Genomic DNA, 16,483 nt, shown 5'->3' with positions numbered 1-16,483 from the left:
ATCATGAAAACATCAAAATTTATCATGATATCAAACATTAGGTATAAAACATGTCCATTAGATTTTATTCTTTTCTCACTTGGCATCATATAAATTGCGATTTTCGGGAATAATCAGAAATCATTTTAAAAAATGTAAACGGCTAATATAAAAATTTGCATGCAGAAAATGCTAGCATTTTCGAGTTATACATGCGTATTTTGGTATTAAATCTAATATGATATGGGACTCTCTGTATAGCATATATAGAAAAAAATCTAAAATTAAATTCAATAGATCCGATAAGTGTATTTCAAATATCTGAGGATAACAAAAAGAAAAATGTTTTTTTTTAATGATATAATTTGATCCTTGGGTAATATTGGGTTCACAATGTACGCATCACTTAAAAACAGCATTTTTTTGGTCTAGAATAAATTTCAAATAGAACAAAATCTAAACGAGATTCTTGTTTATGACTATAAATACAACATAACGTATTTCAGACTTAGAATTATATTAAACGTTATTTTAAGAGACACAGATGCTATAGAAAAACCGAGAAACTTAAAAATCCAAGATATTCTGGAACAGTATTTTGTTCCACTGATTTATTGATTGATTCTGATTTATTTTAAAAATCAGTTGAGTGTTTTTACTTTTTAGACTATGAAAAAATTAGAATAAAACAAAACAGAAACCAACTTTTAACATGCTAATGTGCTTTTTTTGACGTACATGTAGCGTAGCGTGGTTTTATGCGCATTTTTAATGAATTAAATATATCTATTACCAACGTACAAAGGGAAATACAGAATTCCACAACAAAAGTTACAAAAAGATCAACATTAAACAAAAACATTTAAAAAAAGGGGCATTACTTTCTTCGAGGGTATAGGACAATCACAATACAAGGATAAGGGAAAAAGTAGCTAAAAATACAAATGTAAAGGTAGCTAACTATACATAGCTAGGGGGATTAATAATGTTAATTGTTGTTACCCTACAAACAAGGCAATGTTAGATTTACAACGGTACCATTGAAACCTTTATCTGATCAAAAATGTGCAGATAACGTCGGTGTTTTGACTCGAAAAGTTTTAATTTTCATAATTTCTTCTTTGCTTCTTATAAGCAAGAAATGAAGTCACTTTCGTAGAGGACCCGCAAATGAAAATTAACAGTTAAAAGGAACAACCACGTGGATATTTAATTTATACTTGATCAAACAAAACTGTTAAGTATAGCGTTGTAAATCGGGCAATGCCATATTTGCATAGTGGGTCACATGGCATTTCGCTTTTAGTCCCTTTAGGGAATTTTATATCTGATTGACAACGGTACCCTTTAAACCTTAATCTGAACAAAAAAGAGGAAGACATTTAAAAATTGTGTAAATTTCATTCACTTGTCTCGGCTTCACAATTCCGCAATTCAATTTGATAAGAATAAGAGAAGCAACAATTAAAAATAAAATATCAATTTTCAGATAAAAACCAAGGATATCTTTAAAACGAAGGTTTAAAACTAACCCTGTAAATCATTCACGCCCCTTTTTAAATAAAGAGTCACTTTAAATTAGGTCGACAGTTCCTTTAATAACAAGGAATAATTAGGAATAATTAAGAATAATTAGGAATAACTAAAAATAACTAGGAATAACGAGGACAGGAGGACTAGTAATAATAATGATTAAGAACAAGAAATACATGTCTACAGCTGCTTATGAATAGTTCAGTAACTGGTTTTAATAGTCTAAGGGTAGCTAGGAATAGTATGGAAACTGAAAATACTAGTCTAAGGGTAGCTAAGAATAGTTTGAGAACTGAAATACTAGTCTTATAGGTAGCTGGAATAGTATGAAAACTGGAAATACTAGTCTAAAGGTAGCTGGAATAGTATGAAAACTGGAAATACTAGTCTAAAGGTCGCTGGAATAGTATGGAAACTGGAAATACTAGTCTAAAGGTAGCTGGAATAGTATGGAAACTAAAAAACTAGACTAAGGGTAGCTGGAATAGTATGAAAACTGGAAATACTAGTCTAAGGGTAGCTAGAATAGTATGGAAACTGCAATACCAATCTAAGGGTAGCTGGAATAGTATGAAAACTGGAAATACTAGTCTAAAGGTAGCTGGAATAGTATGGAAACTGGAAATACTAGTCTAAAGGTAGCTGGAATAGTATGGAAACTGAAATACTAGTCTAAGGGTAGCTGGAATAGTATGAAAACTGGAAATACTAGTCTAAGGGTAGCTGGAATAGTATGGAAACTGGAAATACTAGTCTAAAGGTAGCTAGAATAGTATGGAAACTGATATACTAGTCTAAAGGTAGCTGGAATAGTATGGAAACTGGAAATACTAGTCTAAAGGTAGCTGGAATAGTATGGTTACTGAAATACCAATCTAAGGGTAGCTGGAATAGTATGAAAACTGGAAATACTAGTCTAAAGGTAGCTGGAATAGCATGAAAACTGGAAATACTAGTCTAAGGGTAGCTGGAATAGTATGGAAACTGAAATACTAGTTTAAAGGTAGCTGGAATAGTTTGGAAACTGGAAATACTAGTCTAAAGGTAGCTGGAATGGAAACTGGAAATACTAGTCTAGGGGTAACTGGGAATAATTAGGAGCACTGAAAACAGAAGGAAAAGACGGGAGCATCTTGTAGCTCGTCCTAAACATTCACATTTCAATCTTTAATAATTTTTTAATCATAAATGTCAACTTGATACTTTTAATTTAATATTCAACTTTGAGGTGAAAAAAATGTGAACATTCCTGCATAAAGCCATCCAGGCAGGGAGAGAAACGCCTCCTGACACACCTACCCCAGGGCTGGAGAGAAACCAACCAACTGGCCACACCCACTCAGCTGGCAAAATTACAACAGGCTCACCCCAGGAAGACCAAACACTTAGGAAAGTCAATAATCCTGAAAATAAGACGACATTCTTTAAACACATAGTGTATCATCTATAATACACTTTGTATTTTATTTACTATGTGACGTGATCTAAACCGGCCAAACTATTGAGGCTAACATTTCAGTAATTTAGGGGGCTGATGGGTCCAGTTACTTGTAAAAAAAAAACAAAAAAAACAATAAGGATTTATTTTTATTATACATCCCTAGAAAAGAATAGGCGCAAAATTTCTTCTGGAATCTTGGGGCTTAGGTATTCCAACCATCGTGCATCTAAGATTTCTCTCAGATTGTTCTGCTAATCTACTCTTATAGCATCGATGACACAAAACCTCAGTATTTTAAATATTTTAATACCAGACATTAATACCTAAAATGGCCATCCTAGAGTTTCTCGAGAAAAAAAAATAATGAAAAAGATTAACAATTTAATCCTGTTGAGCATTAGTTTTCTTGTGCATGTGTTTATTTTCTAAATCAAAAACTAAAAGAAAATTACTTTTAATTATTTCAAATTACCAAAATCAAAAATAACAAAAACCCTAGTTAAAACTTGCATTAATTTTAATGTTAAGAAAAAACGGGATATTTAAAAAAAAACCTTGATAGGGCGAACTAGCCGCCTTTAAAGATATGGTGTAAAGGAGTACCGGCTCCAATACTTCAATCTAACAAGTGGTACTAACTAACTGAGAAAAATGTGTAGGTCCGGTGTTCATAAAAATAAAAAATAAGACCAATCTAACTTAACCAGGATTGTTAAGTCTTTCGTTATAAAATGATGGCATTTTTCTAATGATGAAATGATTTGTTATGGTTTCTTTTAGATATAAGATAATTTTTCAGTGTGTTTGACTTTGAGTGCATAAAATCACTTTCATCAGTTAAAGCCCTGTTTGTATTGACAATGAAAATACTTCTCATTGCATTTCTTCTTACAGGGTCACTTTTCTATCAGTTAAACTTTACAAATCTTCTTGTTTATCCCTTTATAATTCTTTATGTTTTGTTTCGTTTTTACTGTGACATTTGGTGATAAAGAACTATAACTGTACCTGTTATTGAATGAATTGTTAGGGTAAATGCCCATTTTGCTTTTCCACTCTGGACATTTCTGGCGCTGTTGCAAGCTTCTAATTTCTCATTTACCTAAATTAAATTAGATAAAATGAAAAAAAATTGTGTTTGAATTAGAGAATTGTTTTTAAATGTACCTTATTTATTTTTCTCTCTGTTCTGGCGTATTCTGCAAATTCGTCCATCATTGATATTCCCTTCAGTTCCTATATCATTCAAATCGAATCACATCACACGATAGACGAGTAGATAGAACGGTATTTAAACAATAAACATAAAACGACATATCAATTTCTATGGTTTAAATTCTTTCCAGTTCAATTTGGTAAGAATTCAAAATTTTGGAAATTAACGGCTCAAGCTTTCTTAACTGATCTTAAGAAAAATTTACCCCTTAGATAATACACAGAGCTCGGTGTGACAGTTTGGAATTATGGAATTATGGAATTATGGAATTAATCCGGAAAAATCGTCCCGTAAACTTCTTTTCAGCATGTTACTTAAAGCTCTGTGAAGCATCTAGGGGGTAGATGTATTCTTAATTTGGTTAAGAAATGGTCCGCAATTTATTTCAATTAGTTAATAATAGTTTATAGTTCTTAACAGCTTCAGAAGGGTTCCGTAAGGCAAGGCCTTCAAGGGTCAAAATCGAACCGAAATTTTGTTTAACCTCCAGGTGCAAATTCTTAGAAGGGCACTAGTGTGATTTGTTTATTATACTCTTTTAACAGGGGCACTTAGTACTTCTTTGCAAATTCATTGAAATATTAATTAATTGTAATACCTTTTGTAGCTCTTTGAGCTGTTTCCTTAAATCCTGCTCAAATTCTGTCACAGATGAGCTCAACTCCACTACAAAAAATAATTCGTTAAATGAAGCTTTTTCCATAAAAATAAAACAATAAATAATACAATTTATAGAAAAGAATTAACCTAGATATTTAGTGATTGGAGCTGTAATGGAGGATAGACAGGAAAGGAAGGCGCCCCATAGTAATAAATACATCTGAAATTGTAAATTTCTAGAAACAGATCAAAGATAAACTAAATGTCAAGCTGGATTAGATTAATCAACTAAATAAGCTTGAATTGACAACATTATTGTGGTTTATTATCAACTGTGGTTGATTTACTGACTAGATCAGGATCATTAGTAGAAAAGTTATCAATTGTGACAAGGTCATTTTTGTTTGTAGAATTTTGATTAAGTGCAGAAACGAAATCATCTATTTTGGAAGCCTTGTCATCAAGTTCAGACGGTTCATGAACTAATGTTGATTTATCATCAAAAGCAGTTTGTTTAGTTTCACCAGAGTGCCTATAACCAATTGTAGAGAGGTTATAATCAATTGTATTCTGTTTATTTACAGAAGAAAGGCTTTTTTCAAGTGTGGTATATTTGTGCTCCTCAGTATGTGTATTTGTGATAGATTGATAATCAACTTTCACATTTTTATCATCAATTGCAATGGACAAATCTTGAACTTTGATAGATTCAGTTCCGGATGCAGTAGATTTATCATTAACTAACTCGAAATCTTTAACAGAGAGAGGATCATTTGATGTGAAGTGATTACCAACAACATCAGCCGAGGTAGATTTATGTGTTACATTAGGGTTATCATTAACTTCCTCAAGCTTTTCATTATCAGTAGAACACGGATCTTCGTAAGGAGAAGTTGAAGCAGGTGAGTTAATGGCTAGAGAAGAACATTCATGAGCAACTATTTTCTTGGGTTTAATTTCAGATACTAGTTGATGAAGTTTAACTCCAGCTTCGTGCACCAGGCGGAGATGAGCTAAATAATAATTAGAATTATTTTTTAAATATAAAAATAATTACAAAAAAAATATAAGACAGACAATAACTTTTTAAAAGAAGTGAAGTTGAATAGTGCAAGGAAAATAAAGACGAAATACTTTTATTTTGATCCGATGAATTCCTATTTCCTACCAATCTTGACATATAGAACCCAAATCATTTTTTTCAGATTCTTTGAAAATGGGTAATCAAATATAAATTAAAATTAAAAAAGTAATGAATTTTTCAAAACTTTCTCTTTAAATTCAGTATTATGCTCTTGTTTACTTGATATTGCAAGGAGCAATCGGCAAAAACCTGAATGATTGCAGTTGTTAAATGAAAACAAACCTTTCAAATCTTCTTTAACACAGAATGATTTTTCACAACGATCACATTTGAACAGTTTAACAAGAGCATGTCTCTTCATGTGTTTTGTCAGAGCCGATGAAGCCGAGAAACGTTTCCCACACTTTGTACACTGAAAGTTCTTCTCACCTGGGGAAAATATTTATCATATTATTTTAAACAAAAAGGGTGGGGGAGAGGGGGAGGTAAACTTTCGATAAGGGGGATAAAATTGCTCATTACAGTTTCATTTGAGAATGCTATAACCTCTTTTTGATCACTACAAAATCATTTCAGAATGATAATCTTCCTTTTCATGAGTTCTTTAATTTTTGATTTAAATGCAATATCAACGACTGACGTTTTTTTTTAAACTTCAACTTTCAAGATTTCAATTGCTTTTTTAAAAATTGTCAATATTTTTTTTGTTGCTAAAATACAAATACGTATTTGGTTCGTTTTTTTTGCCTATTTTCTATGTCAGGGTCAAAATTTGGCATAGTGTAAGAAAAGTAAATGTAATTTTGAAAAGTATAATCCTGAAAGAAAATATAGACTAAACCCAATCTAAAACAGAACAACTTTATGCACATCGCTACTACTATGGATACCTGTATGATAGGTTAAATGCTCTTCAAGATAGAATTTATGAACAAATCCTTTACCACACACTCGGCAACAATAGGGACGCTCTAGACTGTGTTTCTAAAATTTAAATCAAGCAACGCATTAAACGTAAACGTATTAATTAATCAATCATTTCATCAATAAATAATAAAAAAAAGCAAAAAAATGATTTTATTTACCAAATTCGATTTCCATTTATCATCATCTCACCTGCATCTTATGAGCATTCAAGTCTCTGGCTTGATTAAAGACTGCTTCACACTCAGTGCAAGAAAACGGTTTGCTCGAGCCATGAATAATCATGTGTTTCTTCAAGTTACTCCGGGATGCCAGTAGTTTGTTGCATACTGTACACTGGTGAGGTTCCCTCGATGGGGGAAGTTTTTTTGATATCTCTAATAGGTTACCATTTTAACATTGATTTGATCAAGTTCTAGTGCGAGGGTGATTTACAAAAAAAAAACGATGATCTAAATAAAAATAGTACCAAAAGCACTTGAAGGCCAAGCCGTGTTAGCGAGTCAAACTGATATTTTCTGAAATTAAATTAATAAGCTGAACCTTCCTAGTCGCTGTTCCTCCTCATGTTTACGAGTTTTTATTAATACATTATCAGTTTTAGCACCGGTTGATTTCTCCACCAGTTCATCACAGGACCTGGAGTACAACTGAACCTAAGCAGGAGAAGTTTAGAAAATTTATCAGGATTAGCCCTTCATACAGTGGCAGGCAATTGTATCAATACAATGAAGACGACTTTTTATTTAAGTTTTGATTGTTCACAAGCTTTTTTCGATCAAAAAGATATTTTAATTGACAGCTTCTCCTGATTTCTATGTTTTTGTGTATCTATAGTCTATACTGTCTAACAGTTTGGTATAAATAAAAATTTAAATCGGAAGTCGTCTTCATTGTATTGATATAATCGCCTACCACTGAAAGTAAGTGGTGTCTTAAATAGAGTGTCAGGTGAATAAATTGTGAATCGTGAAGTACAATTTTCATCTTTTCTACTTCTCTCTTAAGAAGATATTTCTATAATGTTTCCGACGAGGACGTAAAATTTTCTCTACTGTAAGCCTGAAATCTTAGATTGAAAGATTTGACTGATTATTATCATTATGATTATTATTATTACCAGTGCTTAGGATCCGGATCCGTTGGATCTGCAAGATTTTGGCTTCCTAGATCCGGATCCGGAAAAATATGCGGATCCACGGATCCGGATCCAAGGGGTAAAATATCAACCAAAAACTGAAAAACGTTTTTACTCCTAAAACCAAAATCTGAACTTTTGAAAAAAAAGAGAAATTATAAAAATTTCATTGTTCATAAAGTTTTGGGATAAAAATATGCGAAAAAATAAAACAAAAAATTTGAAAATTATTTTTTATTAAAAAAATTCAGTAAATCTTAAAGAAATGACCTGGATCCGAATCCGGATCCATTTTTTTCCGGATCCGCATCAAAATTAAATGGATCCTAAGCACTGATTATTACCCAGTAGGCAATTCACTGAAAAGAAATCGGAGTCTCTTATACATTATTGAGGTCATCGGAGTAGAAAATTTATATTTCAGAAGAATTAGAAATTTGATCGGTAGATAATTTAAAATAATTGTCCAAACAATCTATCATTATATTAGAGAACATTCCCTTTCTTACCTGGAGATAGGTGAGAGCTTGCGCCAGTTCTATGAGGGTGTGCTTGAGATAATGGTACGTTAAACCAACAGTATCTGGTTGTACAACCTCACATACTGTACATAACAACCTGTACAGTAAACAAGATTTAGGGTTAAATTCAATGTTAGCCTATGAAGTAGTTTACTCGGACTGTTTAATTGTTTTTATGTCCGATCATAACTCAGGAACCCCTTAACCGATTGGCATCAAATTTTGATTTGGAAACTCTGTAAAACCCCTGAAATGTTATTAGCTAGGTTTATATGTTGAATATGTTGACTCTCATAAAAAAACTTTGTTTAAGGCAAGCTAGTATAGAATGAAGGGATAGTTTATAGGATAAATCGTATCAGAATTATGAATCGAATGGCATCATTATCATTTCTATCAGATTTAATGTTTCTTTAAATAACATTCCAGACTGGTTTTTTTTTCACCTCTGAATTGAAGAAAATAAATGTTTTTAAAGTAATAAGGTCAATTTTTCATTATTACCCAAAATCTGCGTATATCATTTCCCTTGTTTTTAATTCTACAAAACATATAATCCTGGAAAAGGGAGCTGCCTTGTCAGGCAGCTATTAGTCTGTACAATGCAGGCCCGGGAAGAGTGGGTTAAAAACATCTCTCATAGCTTAAACTAAAATCAAACCACCGTCTCCTCGATCTAGTCGGGATATACCATCACAATCCCTTCCACATCAAGGATTTTCAGCCTGACCTAGTTTAAGCCTAACGTCGTCGGACTCACGATCAAATTTGAGTCATGATACCGGTCTGAATTCATTCAACCAGTTAAACAGAGATAAAAGATTGTTGCCCTGTTTGGGAAACAAACAAATAAATTTTCGAGAAAAACATAATTTATTAAATGTTGTGAGTTTAAACTTACTTTTGCCTCAGAATGCGGTCAGGAGACACGACATTCTTCTTCTTGTCAGCGGATAACACTATGTTCTTGTCAGCAGACAATATAATGTTCTTGTCAGTCAATAATACTTTGTTCTTGTCAGCGGATAATACTGTGTTCTTGTCAGCGGATAACGCTATATTGTTGTCAACGGATATTACTATGTTTTTGTCAGCGGATAAAACTATATTCTTGTCAGTGGATAATATTATATTCTTGTCAGCGGACGATATGGGGGGCTGGATGGTACACGCGTCAGCGGAATCGTCTTTGCTCGCTGACAAAGCACATATTTTGTCAGCGGGTGTAGGAATATTATCAGCTGTGAATATGATGCTTTTGCTCGATGTTCTTTGTCGCTTGGATTTTCTTGCCAAAATATAATTTCCGCTACGCTTCATTCTTTTTCCGTAATTCTAACAAATTGCGATATAAAACATTTTTGGTGGATTTTCTGAAATAATGCATTAATTATATTGAATTTTGATTTTATTATTAAATATCTACAGAGACATGAGATGACTAGTTATTTATGCTGTACGGATCTTCTTTTGCAAACTTATTCCATTTCCTGAAAATAAAATTAATCATTTATTGATTTTCAATCAATGATTCAAGTATTTTAGAAATTTGAATTCCGGCAAAACTTATTTGATTTTAGAAAATATCTTGAGTAATAATATTTGAATTATTTTCAAAAACATTAATAGTAAAAATGTAAAATACTAAATTGTAAAAAAATGCAATCACTTCATCGAAAGGGGGGCTGTAACCGTATTTTTATGTGACCCTCAATTTCTGTCTGATTAGCAAGAAAGAAGATATCGTCGTTATTCTATCTGAAAATTGACAAAGGCTTGTGGATTATAGAAACGCAATATCTATTTTCAACATAGGAAAATGATTATTTCTTTCTAGCTGTTACTCCGATAAAAGGTTAAGAAGACATGTTTTAAAAAGAGGTTCACTTCGTCTACAGTTCCTTGAAAATTACTGGAAGAAAATTACGTTTAATCTAGTATTTACCTGTAAACAGGTTTATCTGTGAAGTCCCTGGTTCCCTCCAATCTTCCTCTCTCGGGAGCAGATTTATAATCAAAGTTTCTTTTCTTCATCCCATATAGTTTATCAATCTAAGATCAAGAAGTAGAAAATCAAAGATTAGAAATTTTCTTGAAAATTATCCAACATTCTCCCTTTAAAACAAATTTTCACAATTTGTAAGTTAGGTTTTATGTTAAGGGGTTTATTCGCTGAATTATGGAAATTAATCATTTTTTTTCATTTTGTTTCTCAAAGAGCATCATAATTCTTGAAAATAAAATGAACATTGAATGCTAAGGTTTATAATAAATATATAAATAATAATATACAGTAACATGCAGCCTGAATAAACACTTGAAACATAACAAAAAATAACTTTTTAGAAAGGGACCAACATTTTTCTTAATGTCTTTCAGCACCAGGAATAGATTTTTAATCTAAGTTCCTTAAATTTATCCTGTATAATTTATCAATCTAAAATAATTAAAAAAAAAATTTACAGATGCTAAAACCAGGAGGGTGTTTTAAAACAACAATGAATCAGTAAAATTAAGGCCAAATAAAAACCAGTGCTTAGGACCCATTTAATTTTGATGCGGATCCGGATCCTGGATCCGAACTGGAAGAAAATGGATCCGAATCCAAATCCGGATCCGGATCCAGGTCATTGTCCTAAAGATTTACTGAATTTTTTTGACAAAAAAAATTTTCAAATTTTTTGTTTAATTTTTTTCGCTTATTTTTATTTTAAAACTTGATTAACCATTCAGAAATGAGGAAATTTTAATTATCTCTTTTTTTCAAAAGTTCAGAATTGGGTTTTAGGAGTAAAAAAGTTTTTCTTGCAGTTTTTGGCTGTTATTTTACCCCTTGGATCCGGATCCGTGGATCCGCTTATTTTTGTGGACCCGGATCCAGGAAGCCAAAATCTTGCGGATCTAACGGATCCGGATCCTAAGCACTGATAAAAAAAACAATCAAAAAACTTCATAACAAGAAAAGATTGTTGTCTGAATATTTCTAAGCATCCCTAAGTTCACTCAATACTACATCGTTTTATGATGATTCTATATCAGGACACGAAATAAAGTGTCATAATATTTAATTCAATACAAATTTTATATCAAAGTGTTGAAAAATTATTAAAAATTGTCCAACCTGTTCTCTGTTAGATCTATACTGGTTTCCTACCACCAGCTCTCCAGATATAGGATCCTTCAGCAACCTTATTCAAATACGAGACCAAGAGCAGAAACAGAGACAAGAACTGTCAAGATTAGAAGTGACAAGAACTGTCAAGATTAGAAGAGACAAGAACTAGAGTAGAACCAAGCTTGAAAAGAAAATATTATAAAAATTAGAAAAAAGGAAATTAGGTCATAGGATGAATTTAGCGTTGTGCTCACTAAACGAAAAAAACAGAGCAAATCAAAAGAAAAAAAAATGATAAATTGAAAAATATAAACTTGAGAATTTGAAGAAAAGGTTCCTTAATATCTCCCAGTTTAAAGACCGTCTCCAGTACTCGGTGTGTTATCTCTTTTTTAACCTTAAAGGGACAGTAAAGGAAAAATGAAAGGGGGTATAGGCTGAAAGCTAATCACTTTAGCTCTTGATCGCGACCCATGAAAGTCATATCTGATGTTCATGTCTCGAGAAATTGATATAAAACTGTGTCAAATATATACGAAAATTAATATATATATCCCCACCTCTTAGCTCCAATAAAACTTAAAGGTTTTTTTTTACTTCTTGAATTTTTAGGAATCTTTTTTTCCCTTCAAGCTTTTTCTCTCTTACATACTTTGTATTTATTTTAAGATTAGATACATCTTTAAAGCTTTGTCCAACAAAGAATTTTTTTTTTGGAGCAAGAACGACTTGAAAAGGCGTTAATTTCAGAAACTTATGAAGAGTTCCGAGTTTTAATCTTTAATCTTAATTTAAAAGGACAGAACTTTTTTCTCCAAATTCAGAAATTTAACCCCTTTAAAACCAATTTAAAAGTTTAAATATAATCATTTCTAACAAAACATATTTTTTAAAGATTGGGGGATTTACTTATACAGAAAATAGTCTCCCCTCCATATTGAAATCAAATTCTCTTATTATTTCAGTTATTTGAGAACTAATAACGTAGACATCGCATACATTGTAATGTACATGTCAAGTCAAGCCACAAAATTTTTTACTTGTGGAATACAAACTTTTCCGAAATTTAATATTTTAGGGCCGGGGAAGTTTCTAAAAAATGTAAAGCAAAAATTGTGCGAGTAAACTCAATTAGAACCTATCACTTTTTCCGTAATGCTTTATTTTGGATAAAAATGTTAAAATATTTTTGGTAGTGTTAGTTCTGTTCTACGGCATCTCCGTCTTACGATACTTCGGACCTACGACAACTGTAGGTCGGATGAACATTCTATTTTGTTAATCCGACCAGCGCAGGAACTGTATATATAGTCAGTTAGTTGACCGTGCTACCATAAGGATCGATTTTCCGGTTGCACACGTAGGTCAGATGTACAGATTTTGTAGGTTGGATGCACTAGGACAGACTAGAGGCCGAGCGCTGCGGCTACATTTATCAAAATGACCAAGTGAAAGACAATATGTGGGGTTATGTTAAGACAATTTCTGGGTCGAGCGCTGTGGCTAGGTCAGGTATAGGAGGCCGAGCGCTGCGGCCACATTTATCAAAATGACCAAGGTATAGACTATTTAGTTTGTGGATTTATGTTAAATAAGACATTTATTGTGCGTCCGACCTACAGAATTGAGTGCAACCAACTTAAGAAAGCTGTGCAACTGACCTACAGTAGGTCGGATAAACTAACTTTTTCGTGCATCCGACCTACTAAAGTTGTGCATTTGTGCATCCAACCTGCTAAAGTTGTGCATCCACCTACTAAAGTTAATCATCCGACCTACTTAAAATGTTGTGCATCCGACTTAAACCAACTTAAGAAAGCTGTGCAACCGACCTTTATAGTAGGTCGGATACACTTAACTTTTTTTTTAATGAAGTGTGTATCCTACCTACAGTACATCGGACCAACAGCAGCGCGAAGCTGCTGAAAAACCACGTGCGGGTAGGTCCGTAGTGACGTATGTATATTTGGGCGGATGTAAAACGATTAACATTTTCGGTGCTTAGTTTCAAGATACCAATAGATATCAATCTTTTAGTATCAGTTTTTAATACTGCCAAAGGTTTTGCTTTCCTATCCAGATTCAATGAATCTTAAAAATGTGGTTTCCCTAAAATCTTCTGCAATAATATCTTCAGTCTTCTTGAAGTAGGCCTTCAAGTTCTCGTCAAATATGAAGAAGGGAACCTTGACTTTGACAGCGTTCTTCAAGGTTGAAGGAACTACCTGTCCCAGGACTATACAGTTCTTCAACACACCGGCCATCTTGTTCTGAAAGAAAATCCCCGAAATTTTAATACTTGTCACTAGCAGATTTACATAAGTTAGATATTTATTTTCGACATAAACATCAAATACCGGTATCCAAACCACAGAAGAAGGTATTCGTGAATTTGACCATTTTATATTCGTGAATTGGTAATTTGTAGAGAAGGGCATAGTTTCCTCCCGTAGTTTTTTACAATCAAGGATCGAATTTAATGAATTTGAGCTACGTGACTGATCTACCTACTGCCGGTTCAAATTTAAATCACCGATTCAAAGTTAAAGATTAAAGAAGAATTTTTATTTAAATCGGTGATTTAAGTTTAAACCGACGGTAGGCAGTTAAAATTCATCAAATTCGTTCCGAGGGTATTATGGTTTCAGAAAAATCTTTATATTTTAACACGTTAAAAATGGTAAGTTCACTTTTGCGTTTGCTTCGTTCAGGCTTATTATTATTAACGATCAACCTAGAAACAAATTACCATGACCTGTACTTGTAAATGTAATACAATCTTATATTAGAATTAACTTTGTGCACAATTTTATGAAAGTTAAGTATAATTAAAATTTTAATTTTGTAAGAAATACCATATTTTCATGAAGCCTTCTAAAAGCAAACTTCAAATAAAAAAGGATAGAAAGATACCCAACTCTAGTACTATAGATTAAACTGAAAACAAAATAAATAACTTTCGCATTGGAATTTACTGTTTACTGTTGGATACCGGTGTACACAAATATCTTACTGTCAAATAATCACAAAAAAATATTGTTGAAGGTTCATCAGGTTTGATGAGTAATGGCATCTATTAAAAAAGGAAAATTGAACAGGAAAAACAAGGTAAAAATGGAAGAAAAAACAGGAAAATAGAAAATAGAGTGTGGATAGGTTTATGCACAAGCAGAAGTAGCGAGAAAATAGACATAATATAATTGTAGGATTAAAAAGCAATTACAGGAGTACATGAATTAAGAAGAAGACATGTACGCGAGAACATGAATTTTCTATTAAAATATACTCGTATATCTCGTATTTCTGAAGCTTCAAAAATGTATATTTTTAAATTATATATTTCGAAATCTGACAATCCTTGAATATTCAAAGTGATTTACTTTTTGCCTTACGACAGCCGAAGTGATCATTACAAGGGTATATATTTTCTTTAATTATGGAACTTGAACTTTCAACGAAATAAAACTTTAAAAAAACTATTTACTTTTTTACGATAATTGGTGTTTTAAGTATAACAATATTTAACCCTGAAAAATCAACAACAAAAAATACTTAATGCCAACAAAAAATGTTTCTCCATTTACTAATATCAGTTTGTGCTTTGGCACCCATGATTTGATGCTTCTCGAAAACAATATTTTTAAATGAAAAGTTACAGCTCCAAAACTAACGTAAAAAAACACTAGAAATATGCAAATTTAAATAATAATTCAACAAGAAAAAGATGGCCGAAAAGAAAATTTTCTATAAACAGCTTGATTAATAAAAACAGATATTAATGCAAGCAATTTAAGTAGACATAATCAAATTTACTAAGACACGTGGATTATACTTTGCGTTTATCAGTCAATAAAAGAGAAGCATACTGTTGAAGGAAAACGTGACCGAAGAGGGGGAAAAGACAAAATACCAGAAAAATAGTGTTCTAAAAAAATATTGTTTTGACGTCCTGTTTATATTGTTAATCACATGATTTAAAGCAACTAGTAATAGTAATACAATTACTAGCTACCCGAAATACAATAATGCATAGAAATTTTGCAATCATTTAAATTTAGATTTTTGTTTTGTCTGGATGAATTCTCAACTCTTACTCCTGAAACAAAAAATAGTTAAAAAGTTAATTTTTAATTAATGTTATATTAATGTCATTTAAAAACAACCATTACTTCACGAGCTAGGATTAAAATTGATTACTTGGGATTGTTTAAAAATGTTTATTTATTAGATCTTGTACACGACAGGTGACAACAACCAGTGTCTGACTACTTATTATTTAATATTTCTATTGATGTAGACTTCTTAAATTAGTATTAAGTTCATTTAAAGATTTTTTTACTATTTCTTACATTTTTGAAGACCATGGGCTGCCAATACAAAATTATCCCACAAAAACTTTCATATTACGGTAGCGAAGTTTGTTTGAAAGGCTATATTGGTAGAAATTAGCCAAATTCTCAATTTTCTGTAATTGCGAGAATCATTTCATAAAAAATTCACAGGGTGAGATGTTTTATTGAATAATGCCCTCATCATTCCAGGAGGAGATTAATAGGTTCGGATCAGATCCATTATACCAATATATTTACCTTCTCCTCTTCAGCTTTCCTCTTCAAACTCTCTAGGTACTCCTGCTGGGACTCAGCCAACACCTGACTCAGAATACCTTCATCCTCATCCAACCCTAGATATATCAAATGAAATCAAATCAAGTTTAAATCTGAAAGGGAACCCAATGTGGAATCCCCAGACTGCCTTCATCCTTTATCCTCATCCAACCCTAGATATATTCAATATAATACCTTCATCCTCATCCAACCCTAGATATATATAATACCTTTATCCTCATCCAATCCTAGTTAATAGATATATTGAATATATATATATATATATAGTATACCTTCATACTCATCCAACCCTAGATATATATTT

The 16,483-nt window shown here is 32.1% G+C and overlaps 4 protein-coding genes across 12 annotated transcripts in view; all 4 read right to left on the bottom strand.

The window, feature by feature from the left end:
* Positions 1-268: 268 nt before the first annotated feature.
* Positions 269-5,008, bottom strand: LOC111707993 (tail-anchored protein insertion receptor WRB-like). Of its 9 annotated transcripts, none has more exons than XM_023481205.1 (8): positions 4,917-5,008; positions 4,768-4,835; positions 4,121-4,189; positions 3,962-4,055; positions 2,762-2,915; positions 1,856-2,657; positions 1,512-1,701; positions 269-1,324 (listed from the first exon to the last, which is right to left on the bottom strand). In XM_023481205.1, exons 1-6 carry the CDS (start codon positions 4,987-4,989, stop codon positions 2,582-2,584), a joined length of 534 nt encoding a protein of 177 aa, XP_023336973.1. In that variant the 5' UTR covers positions 4,990-5,008; the 3' UTR covers positions 269-1,324; positions 1,512-1,701; positions 1,856-2,581. The 9 variants fall into 9 exon arrangements, with proteins under 9 accessions (XP_023336973.1, XP_023336974.1, XP_023336975.1 ...); XM_023481206.1 differs by having other exon boundaries at positions 1,512-1,698; XM_023481207.1 differs by having other exon boundaries at positions 2,059-2,657.
* On the bottom strand, positions 4,989-9,843 carry LOC111707991 (zinc finger protein 267-like). Its single transcript, XM_023481200.1, has 7 exons — positions 9,338-9,843; positions 8,425-8,533; positions 7,325-7,433; positions 6,970-7,154; positions 6,744-6,837; positions 6,136-6,282; positions 4,989-5,782 (listed from the first exon to the last, which is right to left on the bottom strand). Exons 1-7 carry the CDS (start codon positions 9,754-9,756, stop codon positions 5,082-5,084), a joined length of 1,764 nt encoding a protein of 587 aa, XP_023336968.1. The 5' UTR covers positions 9,757-9,843; the 3' UTR covers positions 4,989-5,081.
* Positions 9,806-14,099, bottom strand: LOC111707989 (uncharacterized). The gene is made up of 5 exons (XM_023481198.1): positions 13,627-14,099; positions 11,889-11,993; positions 11,558-11,614; positions 10,382-10,488; positions 9,806-9,926 (listed from the first exon to the last, which is right to left on the bottom strand). Exons 1-5 carry the CDS (start codon positions 13,987-13,989, stop codon positions 9,878-9,880), a joined length of 681 nt encoding a protein of 226 aa, XP_023336966.1. The 5' UTR covers positions 13,990-14,099; the 3' UTR covers positions 9,806-9,877.
* A 772-nt stretch (positions 14,100-14,871) lies between these two features.
* Positions 14,872-16,483, bottom strand: part of LOC111707992 (OTU domain-containing protein 5) — a gene marked incomplete in the record, with an annotated part of 10,703 nt that continues 9,091 nt past the window's right edge. Inside the window, 2 exon segments of the mRNA XM_023481201.1 lie at positions 14,872-15,647; positions 16,141-16,235. Of these exon segments, the coding sequence (XP_023336969.1) occupies positions 15,642-15,647; positions 16,141-16,235 (101 nt within the window).

The sequence above is a fragment of the Eurytemora carolleeae genome, unplaced genomic scaffold (assembly GCF_000591075.1).
Source record: "Eurytemora carolleeae unplaced genomic scaffold, Eaff_2.0 scaffold692, whole genome shotgun sequence".
In the NCBI taxonomy this organism is placed as follows: Eukaryota; Metazoa; Arthropoda; class Copepoda; order Calanoida; family Temoridae; genus Eurytemora; species Eurytemora carolleeae.
The sequence above is the reverse complement of the archived record's forward strand: the minus strand, read 5'-3'. Positions and strand labels throughout refer to the sequence as shown.